At 39.8% G+C, this 23,856-nt stretch overlaps 1 protein-coding gene across 1 annotated transcript in view; it reads left to right on the top strand.

Moving 5' to 3' along the window:
- ARFGEF1 (ADP ribosylation factor guanine nucleotide exchange factor 1) overlaps positions 1-23,856 on the top strand; it is an 86,744-nt gene that overhangs the window by 54,429 nt on the left and 8,459 nt on the right. The window contains exons 18-32 of the mRNA XM_038766776.1: positions 1,298-1,469; positions 2,007-2,158; positions 4,203-4,331; positions 6,561-6,719; positions 6,967-7,117; positions 9,247-9,337; positions 10,638-10,678; positions 10,778-10,947; positions 11,425-11,576; positions 11,729-11,901; positions 13,585-13,745; positions 15,223-15,353; positions 18,635-18,764; positions 22,401-22,536; positions 22,622-22,760. Coding sequence (XP_038622704.1) covers positions 1,298-1,469; positions 2,007-2,158; positions 4,203-4,331; positions 6,561-6,719; positions 6,967-7,117; positions 9,247-9,337; positions 10,638-10,678; positions 10,778-10,947; positions 11,425-11,576; positions 11,729-11,901; positions 13,585-13,745; positions 15,223-15,353; positions 18,635-18,764; positions 22,401-22,536; positions 22,622-22,760 — 2,087 coding nt within the window. The remainder of the gene's footprint in view (positions 1-1,297; positions 1,470-2,006; positions 2,159-4,202; positions 4,332-6,560; positions 6,720-6,966; positions 7,118-9,246; positions 9,338-10,637; positions 10,679-10,777; positions 10,948-11,424; positions 11,577-11,728; positions 11,902-13,584; positions 13,746-15,222; positions 15,354-18,634; positions 18,765-22,400; positions 22,537-22,621; positions 22,761-23,856) is intronic.

The raw sequence follows: 23,856 nt of genomic DNA, 5'->3' as shown, positions 1-23,856 counted from the left end.
GCAAATTACAAACAATTTCTGATTATGTGCCTCTATTATTGAATATTACTAGAAGTTTGACTTTTATCATTACAATTTACAGTATTTCACAATGAACATGGATGCATAATTATTTTTCTTTTCTACCTTTACCAAAGACATAAATGTCTCAGAGATCACAATTTAATATCATCATCAATCGTATTTATTGAGCGCTTACTATGTGCAGAGCACTGTACTAAGCACTTGGGAAGTACAAATTGGCAACATATAGAGACAGTCCCTACCCAACAGTGGGCTCACAGTCTAAAAGGGGGAGACAGAGAACAAAACCAAACATACTAACAAAATAAAATAAATAGAATAGCTATGCACAAGTAAAATAAATGAATGAATAAACAGAGTAATAAATATGTACAAACATATATACATATATACAGGTGCTGTGGGGAAGGGAAGGAGGTAAGATGAGGGGGATGGAGAGGGGGAAGAGGGGGAGAGGAATATGTCCCATGTAGGTAATTCTGTATTTTTTTTTTCATCTTTAGCAGGCAGCAACAATAGCAACTGGCCACTACTACACTTTTGTTTCTACCCACTTGGTCGAAAAAAATCTTCAAGTCTAATTTTATTATATTCTTTTAGACTGTGAGCCCACTGTTGGGTAGGGACTGTCTCTATATGTTGCCAATTTGTACTTCCCAAGCGCTTAGTACAGTGCTCTGCACATAGTAAGCGCTCAATAAATACGATTGATGATGAGGATTATATTCTTAATTCTTTTTTGGAGATAATTACAATTTTGCATTTTTTTTCTGTGTTTTTCTTTCCGAAGTTGTATAGTTTGTGGATAAGGCACTTAGCAATTCACAATAGGAGTCTTTAGTCATGGTGAATTGGTATTTGAGAGACTCAGAGTTTAAAGGATTTTGGTAAACTTTTTTTCCAGAGAAGCAGCATGGCCTAATGACGGAGCATGGGCGTAGGAGTCAGAAGGACCTAGATTCTATTGACGGCTCCACCACTTGTCTGCTGGTGACCTTGGGAAAGTCATTTCACTTCCCTGTACTTCAGTTACCTCGTCTACAAAATGGGGATTTAAGACTGTGAACCCTGTATGGGACAGGGACTGTGTCCAACCTGATTAGCTTGTTTCTGCCCAGCACTTAGCTCAGTGCCTGGTACACAGTAAGCGCTTAACAAATTCCACAGTTATCATCATTATTATTTTATTACTGTTATTATTATTCCAGACTCAGGTAATCACTTGACACTTCCCAGATTTTCTGTTAGTTTCTTATACTTGTTTTAATTCCAGGTAAAGAATAAAATGACAAAGGAGCAGTATATTAAGATGAATAGAGGTATTAATGACAGTAAGGACCTTCCTGAAGAATATCTGTCTGCTATCTATAATGAAATAGCAGGAAAGAAGATTTCAATGAAAGAAACAAAAGAACTAACAATACCTACGAAATCAAGTAAACAGAGTAAGTTCCCAAATGGAGTACAGATTTTCCCAGGAAAAAATATGAAATTTTATTATGTAAATGTACAACTGCATATATCAACTTCTTATTAGATCTATACACTGATCGTATAGGTATAATTGTCACACATTGAAATTAGCTACTTGTTTTGTATGATTGGAGAAAAATAGGTAATTCCCAGTTTATCCCCAATTAACTTGATTTTCACAAGAAGTAACAAGTAAAATATTTACTTTTAACAGTGCAAATTTCCTTTTAGAAAGGGGAAAAAAAATGAAGATGCTTCTTGGACTAAAGGTTTTTCACACTGGAATTGGCTTGGATATATTTTCATCAGTTTCCCACCAGTACTACTGAAGCCCAAACGTATATATAGTTTTAAGTCTATTGAAAGAATAAAGTTAAGCAAAGGTTAATTTTAGCCTGGTAAAAGATGACCAGGGTACATTTTACGTGATAACATTCAAGTAGCACTTCTGTGGTATCATTTCCTGAACCTAGAAATGCTTGTGCATTTTATTTTTTCTTTTTTGACAGATGTAGCCAGTGAAAAGCAGAGAAGACTTTTGTATAACTTGGAAATGGAACAGATGGCTAAGACAGCTAAAGCCCTCATGGAGGCCGTAAGTCACGTTCAGGCACCTTTTACCAGTGCAACACATCTGGAGCATGTGAGACCTATGTTTAAGGTGAGATTTTTTATTTTTGTGACTTTGGTAACGTTTATGCGTGGTTATAATTTTAATGCCTTTTAGTAGAAATCCTTTAAAGGAATAGGATTGCATTCCCTTTATAAAGTGTAAACAAAGGAAAATAATCTCCCATTTTAAAGTCCCGTGAATCATGATGAGAAGCAACCGGTAACGATTCTGCCGTGGGCCCTAGGGACTGATTAGGATGGAGACGGGCACGGTGACAGGGGTGGGTCACAGAGGAGTGTGTGTGTGTGTGTGTGTGGATGTTTCTAAAAATTACAGGTTGTGAAGCGTGAAATGCTGTGGTTTTGAAGAGCGAGAGGCGTCACATTAAAAGGAAAATTAAAGGAATGTTTTAGGAAATATCTAGGCAAGGGTTGGGGCTAAGGATTGCTATGGAAGATATATTTGTGAGCCCGCTGTTGGGTAGGGACCGTCTATATGTTGCCAACTTGTACTTCCCAAGCGCTTAGTACAGTGCGCTGCACACAGTAAGCGCTCAATAAATGCGATTGACTGAATGAATGAATATTTGTAAAAACAACATTTTGGCTGAATTCCTAATTCAGGTAAATTTTTTTGGTGGTGGTTCCGTTGTAACAGTTAGCTTAATTAAATCCCAGGTGAAAGCTTAGCCCTTTTCAATTCGCAAAAATACAGAGTGAAAGTACTTCAGTGGTACAGTTTTCATACAAATATACATATGACTTTCTTTGGTGATGACATCACAGTAACAGTGTGTGTCCTCCACATAATCATTCTCTTGTTGTCTCTCTTTTGGACTTTCAACAGAGTGCCAAAAACACCAGAAACACTTCATCACTGTAACTGAAAGTTTTCAACATAAATCTAGCTAAACATTAATTCCTTCTCAAAGGTCAACTTTGAAATTTCCTCTTAGCTTTAAGAGCCCCTAATAGAGTTACTCGGTTCTACTGAACATGAGATTTGAGGGCACTGGTTATGTAACTGTGATTCTGATACTGCACTCAGTTCCATGAGGGTGTGGGGGTTATGATTCACATGGACCCCATGTGCCGGCAAACTCAGATTAGAGTACATAAGCCTTTGAATCACCATTTCTTCCTTCATCACAGCCAAGTTCTAGCCAGCTAGATGTGCACTGTTAAAAAAAAAAAAATAAATCTGCAAGTCTCTGGCAGCGTTCTAGCAAAAACAATCATTGAAAACACATTTTGGAAAAACTGGTTGTATATGAGGTTTTGGATTTATTTGAAGGGAAAGGAAAATAACGATAATAATTGTTATATTTGTGGAGTGCTTTAAGTGCTTACTATGTGCCAAATACTGTCCTAAGCGGTGAGGTAGATACAAAATAATCAGGTCAGATACAGTCCCTGTCCCACTTGACGCTCACTGTCTAAAGGGTAGGGAGAACAGACATTTACTCCCCACTTTACAGATGAGGAAACTGAGACACAGAGAAGTTAAGTGATTTGCCCAAGGTCACCCATCAGGCAAGTGGCAGAGCTGGGATTAGAACCCAGGTCTTCTGACTTCTACTCCCATGCAGTTTCCACTAGCCCATGCTGCTAAGAAAAAGACTATTTCCTCAAGACAGAGAGAAAGTAGAAGAATAGGTTTGTGGAAAAGAATTGAAGGTGCGGATTTGATTAAATGTTTTAAAGCCACAGTAAGGTGTTTGAACATGATAGGTGATGGCGAGCCAGTGATTTATTTTGAGGGTGTGTGGCAGATGGGAGATAAGGCACTTGGTCATTATAGCATGCTGAGAGATACTACGGATTGGCCTTTTAGTTTTAGTTTGAGCTATGTACCTCTAAATTTAACTGATTTGAAAGTAATCTCACATTTTAAACTACTCCTGAGTAGCTTTGTTTATTTCTCCTCTTCTGCCCATTATAGCCTTCCAAATTACAATGTGTAAAAAACCCACAGTGCCTTTTTTCAAAACATTAGGCTCTCTGAAAACTCTCAAAGCATTTCCCAGTCCGTTGTTATCATAATCTCAGCCTATTTATTAACAGTCTGAGCCACCCATGTTTGATTCTTCTAGTTGGCCTGGACTCCATTTCTGGCTGCATTCAGTGTGGGCCTGCAAGACTGTGATGATACTGAGGTCGCGTCTCTTTGTTTGGAGGGCATTCGCTGTGCAATCCGCATCGCCTGCATTTTCAGCATTCAGGTAAGATAGTCTATAAAAACTAAAGACTTGATCCCTCTAGGCTGCAGCCTCCTGTGGGCAGGGATTGTGCCTACCAACTCTGTTATATCGTACTCTCCCAACTGCTTAGTACAGTGCTCTGTACACAGTAAGTGCTCAGTTTCATTGATTGATTGGATCATGTAACTTTCTCTGAATCAGTCACATTCCCTGCCCATAAAGAGCTTAGAGTCTAGAGGGGGAGACAGACATTAATATGAATAAATAAGTAATTTCTAACGTGTAACTTAAAGATATGTACATAAATGCTGTGAGGTTGGGGTTGGAGAGAATTATCAAGTGTCCAAAGATCACAAATTGAGTTGCATAGACAATGTAGAAAGAAGAGCGAGCCGGGGAAAAGAGGGCTTTGTCAGGGAAGGCCTCTTGGAGAAGTTGTAACCTTAGTAATGCTTTGAAGGTGGAGAGAGTGATGACTTACAGAAGTCTTCTGTGGCTGGATGGATGAAGTCTTCTATCAGGAACAACAGAATAGCCTTAGTCCTGAGACTTCAGTGCCAAGAGCCCACAGGGAAGTTTATTCTAGTGGTTTGTCCAGTGTTACTCACATTCTCTCTTTCTATCAGGAACAACAGAATAGCCTTAGTCCTGAGACTTCAGTGCCAAGAGCCCACAGGGAAGTTTATTCTAGTGGTTTGTCCAGTGTTACTCACATTCTCTCTTCTCTGCCAGCCAAATAACCAATGGGGCACCGATGCAATGAACAAGTTGAGAGGCGGAAGTATAGCACATTGCAAAGAGGATTTTTTTCCCTGCAAGGCCATTTAGAAGCCTAAGTAACTACAGCCCAGAGCCAGGGCCATTCTGTAGTGCCATGTCCCAGCAGGTGGTTATCTTCATAGTTGCTGCAATCTTCACTGCCCACTGTAGCCAGCTATTTTTTTAGGATTTCTGCTGGCTCTCTGACTACTTTGCAGGGTACCCTAGGAAGATCTTCGGTCACCACTCTTCACTGTTGATGTCCTAGGCTCCTGCAGGCAGAGCCCGAATTAGAACCCAGGTCACCTGATTCCCACAAGACTACCCTTTGCACTGCATCAACAGCTATAAAGGCTGTCGTTTCCTATAAATGAATATTTATTTGAACATAGGATTTCTGAGGAGGAGAATCTGAGCCACAGAGCACTACATATTTCCCTGGCACTTTATGAATGTTGAATGTTAACAGTATCCATGTGGAAGAAACTGGAATTCTCTTTTTCTTGGATGCTTCATTTTCAACTTATTTTTCTTGAAACTCCATCCTGCCATCCATCAGATGTCTATTTAGGTCTTTGTGTTCGGCTAATTGCTTCACAATTAATTTTAACCAGTGCATTTTTCTACCAAGTAGAAGATCCTTGAACTGCCAACTTCCGTATCTGGGTTTATGAGGGCTATATAACCAAGTGTTGAAAATTAAAGATTAAGTAGTCCAGGGGCGATATACCATTCACACATACTCAGGGTTGTCAGTCCAAGTGTCAGGGAAGGAGTTGAGGAAGAAAAGTCTTGAGGGGCAGAAAAATCAAGACTACCCCCAAGATGGTGAGGCACAGATTGAAGTTAGCAGTAGTTCCATTTTAATTTTTTGGAAAACCACCAATTGGCAGCGAGACTAATTGTTTTTCAACCATTTATCAGTCTGGGCAGCTCTTTGGAGATGCTGGGGTGAGAATAGCTTGTAAACAAGAAAAAAAAATTCAAAACACCATGCCTCTTCCTGACCTAAATGTTTGCTTTTCAAATATTCACTATTGACATTTATTGAGCATTTACTGTTTGGTAGTCTGTTCTGGGCATGCCTAAAGGAAAAAGGCTATGAATATGACTGTTTCTTCCATTCGGTGGGGTTCAGTTTTTAAAATATTGTTTGTGACCTGGAGTGAGAAGCAAAATAAAATGTGTTTTTATCATTGGTTGCTGTCATTGCTTTTGACAGTGCTGTAATTAAACACACCTTAGCTGTGACATTCAGGAACTCTGCCTCCAGCCGTGACTATCATTTTTTTCTTAAGCTTTTGGTGCTTTATTCATGTCCAATAAAAGAAAAAACCTAGCAATGTTATGAAACTTTATTTCAGAAATGTTGAATAGGATTTTAATGTTCCTATAAATAAATGAAAAGTAGACAGATAAAAGGTTAGTCAACAGGAAGTTACTGAATCATTCAAAAATATAAACCTTTTATGTTATGTCCTCCTTTTGCAGCTTGAAAGAGATGCTTATGTCCAGGCACTTGCAAGATTTACTTTACTTACTGTGAGTTCTGGGATTACTGAAATGAAACAGAAGAACATCGACACAATAAAAACCCTGATTACCGTGGCTCATACAGATGGAAATTATTTAGGAAATTCATGGCATGAGGTATAAAGAGTTTATTATCAGTCGTATGTGGTTAATGTATTTTGTTATGTAAAAAGAGCTGATATTCAGTATATCTTCAGAGTCTTGCTTTCTGTTTCTATCACCAAGCACAGTTCTCAAGGCATTGTTCTTAAGGACAATTTACTTGGGTATATTTAGGATGAGTGGTTTTTAGTAAAATTGAATAGAGTGAAGGTCCTCACTGCTGGCATTTAAATGATTTGTGGTCTTTTTTTGTGTAATTAAGATACTGAAATGCATCAGTCAGCTGGAGCTAGCACAACTAATAGGAACTGGGGTGAAACCAAGATACATTTCTGGAACTGTACGAGGGAGAGAAGGCTCTTTCACTGGAACGAAGGATCAAGCTCCTGATGAATTTGTAGGTCTGGGACTAGGTGAGCGTTTCCAAATGCAGACTTTGTGTGCAGACTTGATTTACACATACTAGGAAAACTCAGTGTTTCTCCTCTCCGGGTTATGAATTTCTTGTAACAGCCAAATAAAATTTGTGGAAGTAATGTGCCAAGCTGCATAGAGTTCTTCCTCATCTTGAGAGGTCTCCCCCGTCAATCATAATGGTCTCTTGTTAGACACAAAAGAAGTCCTTCCTTCCGTCCAGGCAGCTGGCCTAGGAGATGAGTTGTCTTTGAGGAAAGGAAGGCATTACGTATTCCAGAGTGGGAATTTTACCTCCAAAAGGGCACAAAGAGTGACCCAGGTGGGAGGGGCACGAAAGAAGGGACAGACAGATTCAGGTGTTCATGAACCACTTCTCTAAATTTACCATTTCATTTTTAGCGTTTTCTTCCCCAGTGTTCAATGCTTTGAAAATGAGCCCGATGGGTGGGAGAGATGGTCAGTGCAGGCATAACTACAGAACGAAATGCTGTAATTAATAAACGTTTTCTCCTTTTGGCCATTGAGAGTCTACCTGGAAGTGTCTCAATTCAGTACAGTAGCTCCTTAGTTTTCCTATTCCCAGCAGATTGGTTAGGGAAAGCCCTATGAATTATGCAGCAGTTGGCAACCAAACTTAAAGCAATAGAGAATCTGACCAACAACTCATAGCCATGTGGCTTTTCCAGCAGGAAGTGGAAGTTTTTATCATGTACTTATGATCAGAAGCTGGTTTAACATATAAACTGTATATATGTTTGTACATATTTATTACCCTATTTATTTATTTTACTTGTACATATCTATTCTATTTATTTTACTTTGTTAGTATGTTTGGTTTTGTTCTCTGTCTCCCCCTTTTAGACTGTGAGCCCACTGTTGGGTAGGGACTGTCTCTATATGTTGCCAATTTGTACTTCCCAAGCGCTTAGTACAGTGCTCTGCACATAGTAAGCGCTCAATAAATACGATTGATGATGATGATGATGGATGGTGGCCAGCCAGCTGGCCACTGAAAAGGCCAGGCTGCACTTAATGATGACCAAAGAGATAAGACAGCAGCATTGGCTGGGTAGGGGTGGAACCAAGGTCCATGGGTCCTACCAACTGCAAATGCCAAGGAACTCCTGGATTAAAACTTTGAGAACTTGAAATGAAGGGCCCAATAAAAATTATGGTTTCCATGGGTCACTATCCCAAGTAGGGCAGTCTTCTCCTTTGGATTTTAGCGCTTTTTAATGTGGAGTAAATTGCAAGAGAAATTCTAAGTCTATATAATTCAGGGCTGTATCTGAATGTCTTGTTTTTTAATTGATTTATCAAGCAAAAGAAACAAAAGGAGCTCTGAAACTATTTTATAATATTCCCCTAATTAAAATGCTATTATTCTCAGTATATCCACACTAGAAAGTTCCTTCTGCAACAGTATTCCCAAGTTCTTATCCTTTGTTTGTATGATTGATGATTTGGCTTGAACATCTCTAGGTGTGTATTTTGTACTTTTCATACCATTTATATTAGAAAGCCTAGACCCTTAGTTTCATCTAAGTTGTGGACAAATGATGTGTGTGAGTTAAGGACAAAATATATGGTTTTGAGGTATAAAATGGATTCATAAAATTTTTTGTAACAAAGTTAAGTGTTCGTACTGTGTATATTTCTTTTTTAAAACCACAACAATCATTGAAAGATACATGTTATTTATCAAATAGACTCTTTGGACTATTAAAGCCTTGGCTATATTTTATTAGATAGTAATATACTTAAAAAGAAATTGTACATATAGCTTTGTGCCAAAAAGGATAGGCAATTTTGTGCAATATAGAATGCATAACATGCAATTTAGCATTTGGGAAATGCATTTTTTTACAAAATTTGCTCTCAAATTTTTGCCTCAAAGCTAGGTCACCTAGGCAGTCCTATTAAGCTACGGCAAAGTTAGTGGGCCACAGTTATTTTTTCCCAGGCTTTTTTGTGTCAAACATAATTTTTAAATATGGAAAGGATGAACATTTAGGAATTACATTGTCTTCAGAAATTAGCCAACTTGAATTGAGTACTTTGAAATATATTGCTTAATTATTTTTTCGTTGAAAGCTGTTTTTAATGTTTTTTTATGTCATGCTAGTTGGAGGAAATGTAGATTGGAAGCAGATAGCAAGTATTCAGGAATCCATTGGAGAAACCAGTTCGCAGAGTGTTGTCGTTGCCGTTGATAGGTAAGATACCTAGTTTCATTCCTTTCTCAACAGATTATTGTGTGAGCTGTGTTCCTGTTGCACAACATGTACTGTAGACTCACTTGTATTGTCCTCTCCCAATTGTTTAAGACAATGCTGTGCATACAGTAAGTGCTTAATCAATTCCATTAATTAATTGATTGATTGAGAGGCTGGAGGCTGAGACCAGGGAGGAGGCTAATGCCATAGGCTAGTCAGGAAAAACCAGAACTTGTACTAGGGCATAGCAGTTGGGGTGGAGAGTTAAGGAATGGTTCTGGGAGATGTATAAGAACCAACATTAGGGGTTGACAGTGCTGGGCTCCTTGGCTGAGCTCTACAGATTCCTTGAGGGAATGAAAACCCAGGAAAAACTACTCGACCAAACCTTACAATTGCCCTTGACAAGTAGAACTGCCTGCAAGGCTGAGATGAGACATCCATTTTCTAATTTAAGTGAAAAAAAAAACCTCCAGAAAAATATATGCCTGAAAAACTTGGAGATTTTGTGTAAGAAAGTCTGATATTTCTCTCAGTGGTGGCAGGTAATCAGTAAGAGTAAGTAGTGAACTTGTAAATAATTGTGAAATATGTCTGTGTTGTGACAGTCTCTTATGTGTTTGATATCATTACTGTTGTGCTCTTATAGCCTTGTGAGATATATATTGCAGCGCTGTAGTCTTACTGTCACATACGGTTCTTCTTTGTGCCCTGGTCTGCTTTATAAAACCAAGAACTGTGAATTGCAGTTAAAACTTGCTCACGGTATTAATCTTTTGTGGGAAAGTAGGAATGCAGAGTTGGTTAGGGGGACATTGGAAGATGGGTTTAGGCCCATGAAAAGGGTAATGACAAAAACCAATAGGCTTGTTTGTGTTGTACTCTCCCAAGCACTTAATACAGTGCCCTGCACACAGTAAGTACTCAATAAATATGATTGATTGATTAGGGAAACTCATGGCCCTCTATTTTTAAGAGATGAGGTAGGTTTTTTGCACCCTGCTTTTATAACAGATGACCTTAATGAAAATGAAATATGGAAAAAGTGAATGGTGGCCTGGACTATGAAATGAATTAAATGGAAGAAAAGAGAAGTGTATCCAGAATTCACTTATTATTACTATAGCCATGATGAGTGTTGAAGATCTAGTTTCAGATTTTCCTGCTTATACAATCTTTCCTGTTGATACATTTTTGGTTTAAGATGGTTTGAATTTTTAATTGACCAGAGACGTATGCCACTTCTCTTTGTGATTCTATAAACATGTTTTCATAAGTTTTAAAATTGTGACTTTTGCAGAATATTTACTGGATCAACAAGGCTGGATGGAAACGCTATTGGTAAGGCTGTTAGTGTTATTGTCCTGGTTACACAGACTAGTTTTTGGAAAAGCCTTGGCAGAAGAGCAAATATAATTTCAAAATATTTTCACTTTGTAGTGGATTTTGTCCGTTGGCTTTGCGCCGTGTCTATGGATGAATTGCTGTCCACCGCACATCCCCGAATGTTCAGTCTTCAAAAGATAGTTGAGATCTCTTATTACAACATGGGTAGAATAAGACTGCAGTGGTCTAGAATCTGGGAAGTCATTGGAGATCACTTCAATAAGGTATTTGGGTTAATCCAGACTCTGGTGAATGTATTTGATAATCCATGATATGGGTTTAAAATTCTAAAGTGGATGCAGTCCTAATTTCTTTTCTTCTCATGTTTAGTATCTACGGGCAGTTAAGTTTAGCCAACAGTTTTGGCCACCTTCTCTTCAACTAGCATGGCAGGATTGAGTATATCCATTTTTATAGATTGAATAAATCCATTTTTATAGATCTTTTTCTTGCTGAAATGGACTAAACTAGTAGATTGAATAAATCCATTTTTATAGATCCTTTTCTTGCTGAAATGGACTAAACTAGTACCCTGAAAGATACAGATATTAAGATTTATCATTGCAGATTTTACAGTCTTTCAAGCTTTAGTATTCTGTAGCAATTATTTCCAAATGTGAAGGTTCGATAAAATGCCAAGGTCTAAAAATCTCTGCTTTTGTCAGCATTAATGCTCTGTGCTTCTGCTTCCACTCTTCTAGGTTGGCTGCAATCCCAATGAAGATGTAGCGATTTTTGCAGTAGATTCCTTGAGGCAATTATCAATGAAATTCTTAGAGAAAGGGGAACTTGCTAATTTCCGATTTCAGAAGGATTTCCTAAGGCCGTTTGAACACATAATGAAGCGCAACAGGTAAACTGTAATTATTGACCCGCCTGGGATCGGGCAATAGACTTGTTATTATTTGAGCGCTTTGATTTAAACTGTATAAAAAATAGCAAGCAAGTCTTGTTGGTGTTTACATTTCATGCACAGTTTATTGTTGTCATGTGTTCATCATTTAGGTCTCCAACCATTCGCGACATGGTTGTACGATGTATAGCACAGATGGTTAATTCTCAAGCTGCTAATATTCGCTCAGGCTGGAAGAATATCTTCTCAGTGTTTCACCTGGCTGCATCAGATCAGGATGAAAGTATAGTGGAACTTGCATTTCAAACGACAGGGCACATTGTCAGTGAGTACTGTTCCACAGAAAAATCTCGTCAAGTGTGGGGAAAAGTTCTACCGATGTTGAAACAGCACCATTTAATGTGTACAGCTAAGAGTCTTTCATCTGCTCAGCCCCTCTTTGTACTTTGAATGTGACTGTAATTTATGGAAGATGCCTCAAAAGGGCTAACTGTACGGCAGTGTTTTAAAAGTCAACCTAAAGCAACCATTGCCACTCACTTTGTGAGTTCTAAAATAGTGTTTTTATTTTTTTCATCAAAAGCAATGAGTAGTCGTTTTAAAAAGTAAGCAAAACATGCCCAGCTGTCCGAAATATTTTGAAACCTCTAGTTGAAAGCAAAAAAAAAAATTAAAGTTAGAAAAGCAAATATAGCTTTCCCAAGGAAATAAAGCTTTGTGCTTACTCTGAGTATATGAGGTACCATAGGTGGTACCAGAGAAGCTGTCCCTTGTTGCATATTTTTTTTTTTGTAAAAGATACCGTCTGTTTTCTGCATGTAGTGTTCTTTGGAAGGCTGTTAAGCTTTGCAAATGAATCCATTTTTGTAAGGACTGAAATATTTTTCAAGATGGGTTTTATCTTTGCTTTGGCACACGTTGTCTGAAGGGTTGGGTGGATGTTGTCTTTGAAAACCAATCTGCTTTTCAGCTCTTAGGATTCCTTTTCATTTTAGCCGAGGATTGGAGGAATCTCCACAGATTTCATCTGAGGGTAAATGTGGTCAAAAACACTGGTCATCCACACAGTGTAGATAGATAACAGTGCACATCTTCTTTCCTCTTTTAATCAGCGTGAGCAGTGTATCCTAAGCAGGGTTTCCCCACTACCCCTTAGTTTCCAAAAGATGAATATTGGACTCCCAATTTATATAGGATTTTGGGATATGACAGGAGGAGATGCAGGGAAGAGTATCTATCCTGTTTATTTTTCTTGTAACGATGCTGAGTTGCTCAAAGCGACCCCATTCTGTTTATCCCAGGCCTCACTGAGGCAAGAGCTTATATTGTGAGTGTGGGCTATGGAAAATTTTTCTCTGCCTATGGCTTAGCCTTGAAGAAGAAAATTAAAGAAAAAACTGATGTAACCACAAGTGTTCTTTCAGTTCTTTCAGTCAATCAGTCAATCAATGGTATTTATTGAGTGCTTATTGTAGGCAGAGCACTATAGTGATTGCTTAGGAAAGTACAGTACAACAGAGTTGGTATATGCGATCCCCTCCCACAAGGAGTTTCCAGTCTACAGGGGAAGACAGACGTTAAAACTAAAAATGAGAACCTAAATTCTACAAAGTCATTAATAAATGAGTAGTTTAGCTCAGCTTCCTTGTGGTCAAGGAAGCACTGAGAAGCAGGATTAAGTGCTTGTTTTTTCATTTGTTTGGGGTTTTTTTTCTGGCCTCAGGGGTTGTACCCGTCCCTCTTTGGCTTTCTCTATGGAGTCCACCTATATGTTGAGGGTCTGATCTTAGTTACCATTCCACTCTTTCAGTAAGAAAGGAAGGGGAGAGGATTCGATCAAATCCGTGAGGGGGAAACTGCTAAAGCCTCAGAAGAGGAGCTATTTCACAGTTTATTTAGACAGGAGTTTATTTACTTAATGTGACTTTGGAAATTTTATCTGCTTTAAATTCTCAGTGCTTGAAAAATTTAGTATATTCATGTTTTGGCATCTTTTTTTCTTTTTCAGCCATTGTGTTTGAGAAGCACTTTCCAGCTACTATTGATTCTTTTCAGGATGCAGTGAAATGTCTGTCTGAATTTGCATGCAATGCAGCTTTCCCAGATACAAGTATGGAAGCAATTCGTCTGATTCGCCACTGTGCAAAATACGTGTCTGATAGGCCGCAGGTATAGTATCCCTTTCCTTTAAGAATTTACATTGATTTCATTTGCTCAGTGTTAAAGAGCTTGTTGCCGTAGCTTTAACTTCTACCTGGGAGATGTCGGGAGACTGTGAGGCCCTGACCATCCTAAAAAAGGAAAATAGGCCTTAGTTTGATTGAAAGATGATCATTGCAAAATCCTTCAATGGTGATAGCGAGGACTACTTTTTAATCACAGTTCAGCTTCAAAAGACTGAAACTATGCAGTTGAGGCCTTGCAGACTTGTAAGGCCATGACTTTTGTGCTTCCTATTGTATGCTGCATGATTGGTTTGGAAGTTAACTCGTTAAAAAGTTGGTACCTAGTGGTTTGGGCGACTGCCGTGAGGTACCCGCCAAGTTGTCAGTGGGGTGGCTGGATGAGGGAAGGGACGGGAAAAGCTGAGAATGTTATATCAGTCAAATGGAAATACTGGCATCATTGTACAGGACAGCTTCTGAGGTGGGCCTAGTGGATTGTAGCTCCAAAATAATTCACTTTCTCATCACCACAGTCAGTCCCTGCTGGTATTAGCTAGGTACCTAGACTTAGTTTTGAGCCATTCAGATTTGGAACAAAAGAAAACAGTTTTTCACTAAAATATACTTTTCCAAAAGTCAGCTGGCCATGGGAATAATAATAATAATAGTCATATTTGGTAAATGCTTACTATGTGCCATGACCTGAGGAAGATATCAGCTAATCAGGTCCCACATGTGGCTCACCATCTGAGGAGGGCAAATAGGTAATGAACCCCCATTTTGCTGATGAGGAAACTGAGGCACAAAGAACTTAATGACTGCGCCAAAGTCACACAGCAGATAAGTGGCGGAGCCAGGCTTAGAACCCAGATCGACTGATTCCCAGGCCTGGGTTCTTCCCGCTAACCACCCTGAAGACGTGTGATATAGGACCCTTAGAAAAATGACTTTAACTGAGTGCCCTGCAGAAGCTGTACTTGACTTTGGGATGGTTCTATTTTGTCTGCAAATGAATCAACAGACCAAAGATTTCCATTTTCTAACATCTCAGCAAAAGCAGTAATGGGGTAGTGAAGAACTGGGACTAAAGCCTGGCGATTTATTATATGTTTTCTCCACAGTCTATCGTTTCTAGACTGTGAGCCCGCTGTTGGGTAGGGACCGTCTCTATATGTTGCCAACTTGTACTTCCCAAGCGCTTAGTACAGTGCTCTGCACACAGTAAGCGCTCAATAAATACGATTGATTGATTTAGCATGCTTTAATGTGAATCAATAGGATGTTTTATTTAGCAGAGTCCTGCAATTTTAGCAAATGCAAATGTTTTCAGTCTCCAACTCACTACTGATGTACCTATTCTTTATCAAATAGTACTCTTCATTTGTGCAGCTTTTGGGATATGTACTTTGGCAGAGAAAGAATTGTAACCTGTAAGAAAGGCTGCGAGTTTGGTTTCACTGATTCCGTGTTTCTTCTTAAAGGCCTTCAAGGAATACACCAGTGATGACATGAATGTAGCTCCTGAAGACAGGGTGTGGGTGAGAGGATGGTTCCCAATTCTCTTTGAGTTGTCGTGTATCATCAATAGATGCAAATTAGATGTAAGAACCAGGTAACAATCAGTATTTGTAATTCAAATTTTGAGGTTTGTTGGATATACTGTAACGATTAAGTTTTTTCCCGACGTGCATCTAAATGGAAGCTATGAGTTGAGCACTTAGATCGAATCAGCGGCATATTGGTGTATGGACAAGTCCTGGCCAATGTGTTTTTCAGTCTGGAGAGGGAAGGTGAAAGAAATGAGATTATAGCCAACTGCACTTTGCCTTGAGATTGAAATGGAAAAAGTGAAGTTCTTTTTAGGACTGAATTTGAAGGTGGCTAAGTTTTGCTGCCTTAGGTTAGAGATTGTCAGAAACTGATTCTGTGTATTTTTTAAGTTAAAATCGGCAGTTGTTCCATCGTCACGGCAGTAGAACAATATATTTTTGAGGGACTCATTTCGGTTTCATAAATTGAAACAAACCACTTGAAAATTGTGTTTCCTGCGGCCTGCCTGCCGCCTTTATTTTATCCTACAAGCGTAGCCTTTTACACCGTATGTGGTAGCAGGGGTTGACTCTCTTCCTCTTCCCTCAACTGCCCACCTTCCAGCAGTTTTATTGCTCAATAACATCTTCAACAGAGCTATGAAACTTAAATCTGATCATTATTTTATTTTGTTAGTATGTTCGGTTTTGTTCTCTGTCTCCCCCTTTTAGACTGTGAGCCCGCTGTTGGGTAGGGACTGTCTCTATATGTTGCCAACTTGGACTTCCCAAGCGCTTAGTACAGTGCTCTGCACATAGTAAGCGCTCAATAAATACGATTGATTGATTGATTGATTGACCACACCAGCATAGAGCTGCTGAAAGGTGGTGTAGGGAGAAGTTGAATCTGGAAACTAAAAAGAGATTTGAGGAAGTTCTCCCAATTTTATTTTGCCCATGCTATCTCTGCTTCTCAAAAAATTGAGAGTCAACCTGTCGGTTTGATGTATGTGTTTTACCTCATCTCTGTTGCAAATTTATTTTTCTGAGAGACATCCTGGCAGTTCAGAGTAAGACAGATGAGCCCCGTCCTCCCTAATTACTACCAAACACTCCTTTGTTTGGTTCCTACACTGTTCCCTCAAAACACTTGCTAATTCTCTGATCACTGTCTCTCTTTTATTCTTTCCATTTTTGCTTTCTCCGTTGGCCATTCCACCCTCCCCTACGTCTTCCTTTAGCTTTCTTTTCCTTCCCTTTAGTGAATGAAAAGATTCTGTTGGAGCTACAGAAACCTGAACTCCAGCTTTGGGTTTCCAGCAAAGGTCCTGGCAGTTGATACGATGAGTTTGGATCCATCCTGAGCATATTTTAATTCAGTATGGTGGAAGTATCGTGTGCTTGAAAAACTCCTCCCCCTCTCATCCCCAATTGGAGGAGATCAGTTTTGAAGAATAAAAACCATTCCCAATACATTGAGATTTTTGAACCAGTAATTCAGTCGCATAAACAATATCTCTAAAGAGACTTGATCTTCACCACTGAGACTTCTTTCCAAAACCGCAGTCACTAGGGTATTTCCTGAATCTTGCTAATCAATTATGAGAACATTTGAAGCTCCACCAATCATCTGTATGTACCCATTCACACTGATCTCTTCTGGCTTTTCTAGGGATTTAGGGGAAGATGTGAAATGAGATGTCCTGTCAGGAAGAGGATAAAAATGTCTAACTGATCAGTTTGAGAATCTCCAATTTCTGTGATAATTTCCATCCCTTTTTACTTTTTTTTTTTTTTTTAGATTTGAGCAAGTACATAATCTAATAAATAGACGATTTTCACTAAATCCAGTTTCAAGTAGGATGTAATCATCAACTGTTTTTGGAAACACAGTCATTGGATCAGTAACAAATGAAAAGAAAAAGAGAAAATGATCATTTTGGAAGTCTGAGAACCATGAATCTGTAATAGACTTAGTTAATGTTAAGTGAATATATGATCATTTTTATTGAACTGCTTTACTTTGTTGGAGTATGTTTATTTAAATTTTATTCCCTCAGATAATGAAATGGTAGCTAGAAAAAGTTAATTACACTATATAAAAATGACCTCTTAACTGTAACTAAATTTTTTCACGAGCTGAGTGGTTATTTTCCAAACCACTATATGGAAACTGCCACCCTCAACTGAAAGGAACAAATATTAAAATTAATTTATTCAGCCCACGTTGCATAAAGCATTGCCCTCGGGGGAAATATGATGCATCATCTATAAAATATCACCCCCATATTTCTGTTTTAGTTATTCTATTAATTGAGGCATGGTGGCTGTAATGAAAACTTTTGTTTTCATTTTTATGGGATCTACTTTCAAACCATAAGAGAAAAGGTAATGAAAATCCCTTTAGCAAAACCGGATTTATAAAATATAATGATGGTGTTTGTCATTTTCTTGATTTTTTATGCATATCTGTAGAGATAAATAATATGTATATATCCTAAGGAGGATCACAGAACTAGAATTCTCCCAAGTGGGATTGATTGCTTTATTTCATAAGTCCCTTCGCTCTTTTGTTTATTTAAGGGAAGAGTGAAAGTGGGAAGTTTAGGATTAAAATAATAAGGTACGATATGCCATCCTGGATTTATAACAGCTGGTTCCTGAAAAACTGAATTTTAAATCGAAACATAAATCAGAACCAATTTTCCCCTAGGAATGATATAATAAATTGCTGCAGGAGGGTTCAGGACCAAGGTCAGACCAAAATTTTGACCCAAATCATCCTGGATTTTTCCCCAATGAATTATAGATGAGTAGTACAGTTTTATACATGTATTTATGAGTGAAATAGAATTTGAGTGCATCAGAAGTAAAGTAGACATGCCAGCCCTCTCCAGAGCGTCAGCCCGGCCTTTCAATAATCACCCCTTCTTTTCTGCCACTCGTCCCTCTTGCCCTCTTTATAATTTTTCCTCCTTCCCCAGCTAATCACAGCTTTTGAAATTGTTTTTCATTTCTCTGCTGTCCCATGCCCCTCAGTGTTGTAAAGTTGGAACCTGAGGCATTTGAAAGCTGTGGCAAAATGTAAATTCAGAAATGGCACAAATGCTCTTATCTCTATTCAGAATGCCTTAAATTGGGGATTGCGTGTACCGGGAAGCCTTCGGAGGTTTTCTCAGTGTCATTTTTAAATTGATCATGTACAATTAAGGGCTTATTAGTTGAATAAGACATATGAGCGAGTCTGGTTGAAACAAATTTTTAGAGCGTGTGGTTTTTAGTGGAATTCCTGTCAGTTTAGCAGTTGAGACCACTGATATGCTCTTTTCATTGTATTTAACTCTGTCTGTGTTTTTCTTTTTAGGGGTTTGACTGTAATGTTTGAAATAATGAAAACCTACGGCCACACTTATGAAAAGCATTGGTGGCAGGATTTGTTTAGGATTGTGTTCAGAATCTTCGACAACATGAAACTGCCAGAACAGCAGACAGAGGTGAGGCCCACAGAATTTATTTTTCACATCTGGTTCACTGTTTGTTTCATTAGAATAGACTATTAAATGCAGTCGTGAGCTGATTGCTGTCTGATCCACCCACTGCCCCCTTGTATTCCCCTTTTACAGGATTCGATAACCATCCTTCTACTATTTTCATAAGATACCATTCTTTTGGAGAAAAACTCAGAGGTTGTCCTCAGTGGATTAGAGTTGTTGTAGACATTTGCTATTCCTACATTTGTCCATTATATTCTTTTCAGATAACCACAATGAGGAAAATGGGAGTTTATAAATTCTAATTTATAGTTTTCACTTGCATTTGTCAGGTTCATATCTCTTTTTTTTTTTTTCGCTTTGCAAATACTTCCCATGTGTTGACTGATAGGCTAAACAGACCATCGTATTTCTCCTAGCACCCTATTTCCACCTGGTCTCCGTTCCACTCTTTTACTTCCACTGGTCAACTATATTACGTCCATCAAAGGTCCTTCCCAGTTATGCTGTAGCCCCTCCTTTTTTTAAAGCCCACTGCATGTTATATAATAATGGCATTCATTAAGCGCTTACTATGTGCAAAGCACTGTTCTAAGCGCTGGGGAGGTTACAAGGTGATCAGGTTGTCCCTGGTGGGGCTCACAGTCTTAATCCCCATTTTACAGACGAGGTAACTGAGGCACAGAGAAGTTGTGACTTGCCCAAAGTCACACAGCTGACAATTGGCAGAGCCGGGATTTGAACCCATGACCTCTGACTCCAAAGCCTGGGCTCTTTCCTAATAATGATAGGAATGGTATTTGTTACCACTTGCTATGTATCAAGCACTGTTCTAAAATGCTAGGAGGGTTACAAGATAATCAGGTCAGGAAAACAGGCCCTGTCCCACATGGGGTGTATGGTCTAGAGAACAGGAAGAACAGCTAATTAATCCCCATTTTACAGATGAGGTAACAGAGGCACAGAGAAGTTTTGACTTCCCCTTGGTCACCCGGCAGGCATGGGACAGAGCCAGGATTGGGACACAAGTCCTCTGACTCCCAGGACCATGCTCTTTCCCACCCAAACTCCTCATCTTCCCACCCAAACCCTGTTCTCCTCATGACTTTCCCACCACTGCAGAAAATACCACCACCCTCCTTGTCTAAGAAGCCTGTAACTGTGGTATTATCCTTGATGCGTCTCCCATTCAACCCACATATTCAATCTGTCACAAAATCCTCTTGGTTCTTCCCTCTCAGCGTCTCTAAAATACACCGTTTCTTCTCCATTCAAACTGCTACCGTGCTGAAGCAACTACGTACCTCATTCCGCTTCATCTACTCCATCAGCCTCCTCGCTTAGCTCCTTCATCTACTCCATCAGCCTCCTCGCTTACCTCCTTGCCCCCAAGCTCTCTCCCCTCCAGTCCTCACTTCACCCTTCCGGCTGGATTATTTTTTTGAAAAACAGTTCAGTCCATGGTTTTCCGTTCCTCAGCAACATCCAGTGGTTGTTCATCTACCCCTGCATCAAACAGAAACTCCTTACCATTGACTCTAAAGCACTCAATTGGCTTTCCCCCTCTCCTATCTTAACTTGCTGATCTCCTACTGCAACCCAAACCACATTCTGTAGCTTGATTTCATCTGTCCTGCCACCAACCCCTTGCTTACTTCCTCCCCCTTCGTTTTAGACAGCCCAGCATGCTCACCATTTTTAGAACCCTCTTAAAATGGCATCTCCTCCAAGAAGCCTTCCCCCTACACACCCTCTCCGGCCCTGTGCACTTAGGTCACTCCCCATTAAGCACTTAATTGTCATCCCACCCTCAAGCCTACAGAGTATGTATATGATTTCACTCTGCCGTTTGTCCTAGCTGCAGTTGATTTTAATGCCTCTCCCCCCCTCGCAACTGCAAACTCCTTGGGATCATGTCCACGAACTGTACTCGATTGCACTTTTCCCAAGCACTTAGTACGGTGCCCTACGAACAAGGAGGCGCTCAATAAATTCCATCGGGAGATTAATTGATTTCCGCCCAGCCACTCTGCTTCTCTGAAGCAAAAAAGGAATTGTGGCTCATTGCCCTTTCCTGTCAGGGAGGATCTTGTTGGTTCATGCACATCAAAATCACACATATAGAGACACACCCCATGTATTGATCATACTCAGACCTTCCCCAACAAGCGTACTTACTTTATGCATCTACGCTAATTCTGCATGTATTCACAAACAAAAGAGAGACATGAACAGAGTAAAATAACAAAGAGGCAGCATGGCCTAGTGGAAGGAGCGCAAGGCTGAGTCAGAGGGACGTGACTTGTCTGCTGGGGGCCCTGGGAAAGTCACTTCACTTCTCTGGGCCTCAGTTCCCTCATCGGCAAAATGGGGACTAAGACTGTACGCCCCATGTGGGGCAGGGATTGTGTCCAACCTGATTATTTTGTATCACATAGTAAGCGCTTAACAAATACCGTAAAAAGCAGGGGGCAAGGGGAGGGGGACGGTGAATGATGCCCAGCTCTTAGAACAGTGCTTTGCACATAGTAAGCGCTTAATAAATGCCATCATCATTATTATTATTATTATGCTTTTAGTCTTTTAGACTGTGAGCCCACTGTTGGGTAGGGACTGTCTCTATATGTTGCCAATTTGTACTTCCCAAGCGCTTAGTACGGTGCTCTGCACATAGTAAGCGCTCAGTAAATACGATTGATGATGATGATTATGCTGTAAATGTGGGGGAGGAACAAGCCGTCCAGTGGGCAGGTGGCAGAGGACAGGGTTAAGTGGAGGCAGGCAGAGTGGGTGTGGGTGCGATGCTGCTGAGCAAATATTCCACAAGATGATAAATGACGAAGTTCTTTTGGCATGCCCACAAGGTGAATGGCCTGATGATGCACTGTAATGTTTTCCATTATCAAGGAGAAAGAAGGTAACAATTATGTATGGAGGCCACCCTGCACAGTACATTAGCAGTTAATGTACTGTTAGAGAAGCAGCGTGGCTCAGCGGAAAGGGCACGGGCTTTGGAGTCAGAGGCCATGGGTTCAAACGCCGGCTCCGCCACTTGTCAGCTGGGTGACTTTGGGCAAGTCACTTCACTTCTCTGGGCCTCACCTGTAAAATGGGGATGAAGACTGTGAGCCCCCCGTGGGACAACCTGATCATCTTGTAACCTCCCCAGCACTTAGAACAGTGCTTTGCACACCGTAAGTGCTTATCATTATTATTAAAGATTGTGGGGACAGTAAGGGTGGTAAGAGTGATTTTTCTAGATCATAATAATAATGTTGGCATTTGTTAAGCACTTACTATGTGCAAAGCACTGTTCTAAGCGCTGGGGGGATACAAGGTGATCAGGTTGTCCCACGTGGGGCTCACAATCTTAATCCCCATTTTCACAGATGAGGTAACGGAGGCTCAGAGAAGTTAAGTGACTTGCCTAAGGTCACACAGCAGACGTGGCGGAGCCGGGATTCAAACCCATGACCTTTGACTCCAAAGCCCGGGCTCTTTCCACTGAGCCATGCTGCTTCTCTAAGATGGCACCTCGGGCCCTCTCTATTTTTAAAATCCCACCACTTTTGTTTCACTAGGTTCAGCCATTACTACTGAGAGACACTGCTAGCGATTATCTTCTTTTTCTTTCCCCAGAAAGCGGAATGGATGACAACTACTTGCAATCATGCACTTTATGCAATCTGCGATGTGTTCACCCAGTATTTAGAAGTACTTAGTGATGTCCTTTTGGATGACATATTTGCCCAGTTGTACTGGTGTGTGCAGCAAGGTAAGACTGAACCACACTGTGTTAAAACTGCACAAATATTGTATCCAGTTGGCTTCAAATAAACAAGTGATTGTTTCTCTTTCAGACAATGAACAGTTAGCCCGATCTGGTACGAACTGTTTAGAGAACGTTGTGATTCTAAATGGGGAGAAATTTACCCTAGAAATTTGGGATAAGACTTGCAGTTGCACTTTGGACATCTTCAAAACCACAATCCCCCACGCGTAAGAAAACTACAATCCATAAAATTTATGTATACGTTGTTGACCATGAATATTCAGCTCGTGATTTTTTTTGTTTGGCAGTGAGTTATCAGGAATGTACGTATGAATGCCTAAGATTTAGTAAGGGCTCTTCGCCGTGATCTGATATGATGACAGATGATGCTGAGGACTTGAGGGAGAACACAATCCACCCATTCTGTCTGTCTCTATCAATGAGAAGCAGTGTAGCCTAGTGGAAAAAGCCTGAGCCCAGGGAGTCAGGGGGCTTGGGTTCTAATCCCGGCTCCGCCACTTGTCTGCTGGGTGACCTTGGGGAAGTCACTTCACTTTTCTGGGCCCTAATCTGTAAAATGAAGATGAAAACGGTGACTGTAAAACAGTGTGCGCTGAAGTTCAGGGATTTTAGGTGCATTTTATGCATTTCGTTTTGGTGGATTGTGTTCTGCCTTGGGATCTGGGTCTCCTGCGTGGCAACTGGCTCTTCAGATTTCTTCTTCCAGTTTCCGCGCTCCAGCTAATCTCATTTACTCTGCCATTTTATGACTAAAACACAAAGGATTTTTTTTTTAAATCTTCAGAAAGGGTGAGGATGGTGTGAGGGAGTCAGTATTTTTGAGGCTGAGCCATTTCCTTTTCCTTTTGGAGAGAGGCTACTTACAATTAGTATCATAACCCCAGAGCTAAGAAATATGCCTGAAAAGTTTATCTTCAATCAATAAATGGTACTTATTGAGCACTTACTATTTGATGATGATATTTATTACTCCATTTTACTTGTACATATCTATTCTATTTATTTTATTTCGTTAGTATGTTTGGTTTTATTCTCTGTCACCCCCTTTTAGACTGTGAGCCCACTGTTAGGTAGGGACTGTCTCTATATGTTGCCAATTTGTACTTCCCAAGCGCTTAGTACAGTGCTCTGCACATAGTAAGCGCTCAATAAATACGATTGATGATGATGATGATGAACCCTACCCCCAAGGAGCTTACAATCTACAGTCACCTTTGTACTTAAATTAATTGGAATTTTATAAATCTGGAAGTATGGTTTTCACACTACAGAAGGTACACTGGCAAGAGCAGCAGCATTTTC

The sequence above is a fragment of the Tachyglossus aculeatus genome, chromosome 25, assembly GCF_015852505.1.
Source record: "Tachyglossus aculeatus isolate mTacAcu1 chromosome 25, mTacAcu1.pri, whole genome shotgun sequence".
Taxonomy (NCBI): Eukaryota; Metazoa; Chordata; class Mammalia; order Monotremata; family Tachyglossidae; genus Tachyglossus; species Tachyglossus aculeatus.
This window is presented reverse-complemented; position numbering and strand designations above follow the sequence as displayed.